Source organism: Penaeus monodon, chromosome 14, assembly GCF_015228065.2.
Source record: "Penaeus monodon isolate SGIC_2016 chromosome 14, NSTDA_Pmon_1, whole genome shotgun sequence".
Classification (NCBI taxonomy): Eukaryota; Metazoa; Arthropoda; class Malacostraca; order Decapoda; family Penaeidae; genus Penaeus; species Penaeus monodon.
In genome coordinates this window covers 24,131,735-24,135,626 of record NC_051399.1, presented here as the reverse complement: position 1 = coordinate 24,135,626, position 3,892 = coordinate 24,131,735, and the positions used below count along the sequence as shown (strand labels likewise).

The 3,892-nt window shown below is 39.7% G+C and overlaps 2 protein-coding genes across 3 annotated transcripts in view; one reads left to right on the top strand and one right to left on the bottom strand.

The window, feature by feature from the left end:
* The window catches only part of LOC119581003 (dynein light chain roadblock-type 2-like), a 6,133-nt gene extending 6,091 nt beyond the window's left edge, over window positions 1–42 (top strand). Inside the window, exon 4 of the mRNA XM_037929265.1 lies at window positions 1–42. This exon is cut by the window's left edge and continues 97 nt beyond it. The gene's annotated coding sequence lies outside the window, so the exon portion shown is untranslated.
* A 348-nt stretch (window positions 43–390) lies between these two features.
* LOC119581002 lies at window positions 391–2,878 on the bottom strand. Of its 2 annotated transcripts, XM_037929263.1 has the most exons (7): window positions 2,528–2,799; window positions 2,215–2,424; window positions 1,703–1,819; window positions 1,500–1,590; window positions 1,159–1,387; window positions 837–1,004; window positions 391–726 (listed from the first exon to the last, which is right to left on the bottom strand). In XM_037929263.1, exons 2-7 carry the CDS (start codon window positions 2,368–2,370, stop codon window positions 426–428), a joined length of 1,062 nt encoding a protein of 353 aa, XP_037785191.1. In that variant the 5' UTR covers window positions 2,371–2,424; window positions 2,528–2,799; the 3' UTR covers window positions 391–425. The 2 variants fall into 2 exon arrangements, with proteins under 2 accessions (XP_037785191.1, XP_037785190.1); XM_037929262.1 differs by having other exon boundaries at window positions 2,215–2,878.
* Window positions 2,879–3,892: the final 1,014 nt, after the last annotated feature.

Here is a 3,892-nt window from a genome sequence, read left to right as displayed (position 1 = left end):
TCAACGGAAATGTTATTTGATTAATTAAAGCTTTAATATGTATGCGTCCTTTATTAACCCGCTGTTCTACATGGAAAGAAAAAAATATATATATATATAAAAAGTATTTTAAAAGTATTGAAAAGGATATTAAAAAAATTATGTAATATTTTCCTGTTTTTAACTATAATTGTATCTAAATGATAATTGATATGTTATGAAGTATTGTATGTAATAAATGATAAACATTTGCACATCATTCATATAAATATAAATGTTGCCAAGTGTTGCTTTTTCTATTAGCATGGTAAGATTTTTTTCTTCTGATGAAATAATGAACTTAAAAATACAATAATATAAAAGTTATGTACCATTATGATATCAAAGGGAACCTTAAATAATACTGTGCAATTTTCAGTTTACAATTTATACATTATGGTTGTCCATTAATACTTTGCCGAATGTCCTGGTGTATCTGCTCGGCCATCACCACCAACCACAAGGGAGGACTCGCGTTCCTTAATTTCAGTTAGCAGGGAGTCTTGCTGCTCAGTCCAAACAGTCTCCACCGCTGGCCATAGGTGCTCTTTCTGTTGTGAAAAGGTGGTTCTGCCTATGGATTGACAACCAAGTAGTCTCAGAACATGGAGTATCTTGGATGGATTGGCCCCAGCAAACAGTATGGCACTTGACAGCAATACATTTCCAGCAGCTAAATTGCCATACTTCGGTTGACTATCCCATTTCCTAAAAAGAAAAACAAATTAAAAATAAATTAAACATCACTTTCATAACTTAGCAGATTATTATAAAAGAGCTTATATTATTTTATGAAATAGCTTTTATTATTTGCATACCTTACAAATCCACATTCTTTATTAGTACAGCACTGTGTCACAGATAGAAAGGTTCCTATCCTCTTGATGAACTGTGATGTTTCAGAGGAACAGATTGCGCATGTAGCAAACAACATCATCAAGCAGGAATGAAAGACGAGATACTTCTTTTCAGACACTGGGTCTTCGCTGAAAAATAAAAATAAATTTGAACATTGTTAGGGTTCAGTGCAGTTTTGCATCCATGTCACTTGTCAGATTTTCATTTCAGATTTTTAATAAGTTTGCTTTTCTCCAAAACTCGCATGATGACTGGTCCAGGAAATTGTGAATAAATACTTACTCTTTTTCGTTCTGGACACCTGAGAAATTTATTTCATCATCTGTGGACTCGTCTCCTGAATCCGATTCATAATCTGGATCCACATTTATGTCGTTAAACTCCTGGTCATCTTCATCTGAGTCACACTCAGACATGGCATCGGCTTTGTCTGTCAGACAATCAGCAATTAAGTTTTCATCGGACCTCTGACAGCGACAAGGTAGACAGCAGGGAATATCAGTTTGGGTGCCTGAAAAAAAAATAAATATGAAAAAAAATTACTTCAGCTTATCATGAATGTTCTGCGGGGAGAAAACCATTCAGCTCCGCCACTGACAGTAAACTTAGCAAACTAAACCCACCTTGTGTGAAAGTCTTTGGGGCTATCTGTACCTTGATGGAACGATGTGGCATCCTTCTACTCACTTGGACAAATGCATCAACGGACTTTGGCTGCAAAATGCAATAGAATTTATTTATTTAAATTTATTTAATAAGCTCCTATCTTGAATGAAAGGTGTGCATGCACCACGGCATTATCTAGGAGGTCCACATAAATACAAACCTCTGCAGGCTTATTATCCACTTCAGTTTCCAGGTCTAGTTGCATGGGCTCTGGCTTCATATTCTCGGCATTCTCAATCTCTGCAACCTGCGCTTCAAACAAGGCAGCATCCACCGTCTGAAAAAATGAGATGATTTCCAGGTTATTTTTAGCAGGGGTAATTTTTTTAGACTTGTCCACACAGGCCTAGCATAGGTACTATCGACTAGAGGACACTGATGATGTCGTGCAAGGTTTTGTAAGATCAGATGTGGGCCTCCTCTCGATATAGCCTGCCTTTCCATGATCAGATGCAGCCCAGGGCAGGGCTAGGTAGGCCTATAGGTAGGATATTCAAGAAGGCATGACTGACTGCTGCACCGGCACAAGGGATTAGCTTCGGGGTCAGTCATGGGCTGCTGATATGGCACATGCTGGCTATCTGATCAAAACTCATGGGTAGGTACCTAACAAACGATAGAGAAAATTGATTCATTCATCCGATTTTCATTAAAAAAAAAAAAATCACCTACCCTTTTCCTTTCCAATTTAGCTGGTCTGGATTTCCTAGGCCTTGGTCTACTTGGCGTCACCTCCACAGCCACAGCTTGCGATCTCTTATCACATCTTTTGCTTCGGTCTGACGTTTCGGGTGTGGTTGGCGTCCCATGTATCGGTCTCTTCGGCATCAAGGCAGGACTTGGCCTGGCATGCTGGACCAACCTCCACTTAGTCTTTCTGGCCTGGTCAGGATTCGTTTCTTTGAGAATTTTTAGGTACATGTAGTTGTCAATCTGGTCGTCATCAAAGTGATCTGAACAAAGTCGGGAAGTACCCTTCACAAACCTGAAGTCCTGCCTAGTGTGTTTCACAACACGACACCAGAAGTTGAAGCGCTCCGGCGATTTGTCCCGGTTTGGAAACTCGAACACTCCCACCCCGTCTTTAAGTTTACTTTTGTCGCAGCCCCAGGCTGCACAACGCGTGCCTCCGTCAATACGTCTTTTCTTTGGCTTGTCGACAACATCGTCAATCTCAATGGCACTCATTGTTGAAAACGCGACAATTATTAAGGACAATTTACTCACACGATCAATTCGATATTGTCAACACGCACAATGCACTGCATATAAACAATGGCACGGGCGCCAGCCTCACTCCAGATATACATGGTGTGACGTCACTCCGCGAGATGGCGCTTCAATTCGGTTTTATAACAGACGATCGAATTTTAACATACAAAGACGCTTTAAAAAAACAATTGGTTGGGATATAACACATATTATGGCTGTCATTATTTTATTCATACATCAAATATCAACATACAACCAAATAACATGGTTTTTAAAAGACCGGACTTTTCCTTTAAGGAAAGTGTTTATTTACCCCTTTTATCCTGGGAAATATAATTAATACACACACACACACAAACACGCAAGCACGCACGCACGCGCACACACACACGCACGCACGCGCGCACACACACGCACACACACACACACACACACACACACACACACACACACACACACACACACACACACACACACACACACACATATATATATATATATATATATATATATATATATATATATATATATATATATATATACATATATACATACATACAAATACACACGCAAGCAAGCACGCATGCATGCACGCACGCACGCACGCACGCACGCACGCACACACACACACACACACACACACACACACACACACACACACACACACACACACACACACCAATATATATATATATATATATATATATATTATACATACATACATACATATATACATACATACACATACACACGCAAGCAAGCACGCATGCACGCACGCACGCACGCACGCACGCACACACACACACACACACACACACACACACACACACACACACACACACACACACACACACACACACACACACACACATATGCCACTGGTTGGTTTTGTTGTTATTGTTATTTATTATTACAGAACTCGTCTTCCATAAAAGTATAGAAAAATATCTTGATTCCAGAATTCCATTAGTGTAAGTGAAGATTACATTGTATTATGTGATTTGGTATCCTGATATAGTTTGCAAGGAAAATATCAAACACTGGTAAAGAACAAGCTTAGGCCTCCACTCCACCAACTACACAGTCTTCTTCACTGTCCACCCCCACTCCACCATATTGCTACTCTTCATCCTCATTG

Excerpts from the sequence above, each read along its gene's own strand:
- LOC119581002 (XM_037929262.1), bottom strand. The coding sequence starts at position 2,730 with ATGAGTGCCATTGAGATTGACGATGTTGTCGACAAGCCAAAGAAAAGA. Across the intron at positions 1,820-2,214 it reads CTAAATTGGAAAGGAAAAGG|ACGGTGGATGCTGCCTTGTT; the intron begins GTAGGTGATTTT and ends TCATTTTTTCAG. Across the intron at positions 1,388-1,499 it reads CCCAAAGACTTTCACACAAG|GCACCCAAACTGATATTCCC; the intron begins GTGGGTTTAGTT and ends TTTTTTTTTCAG.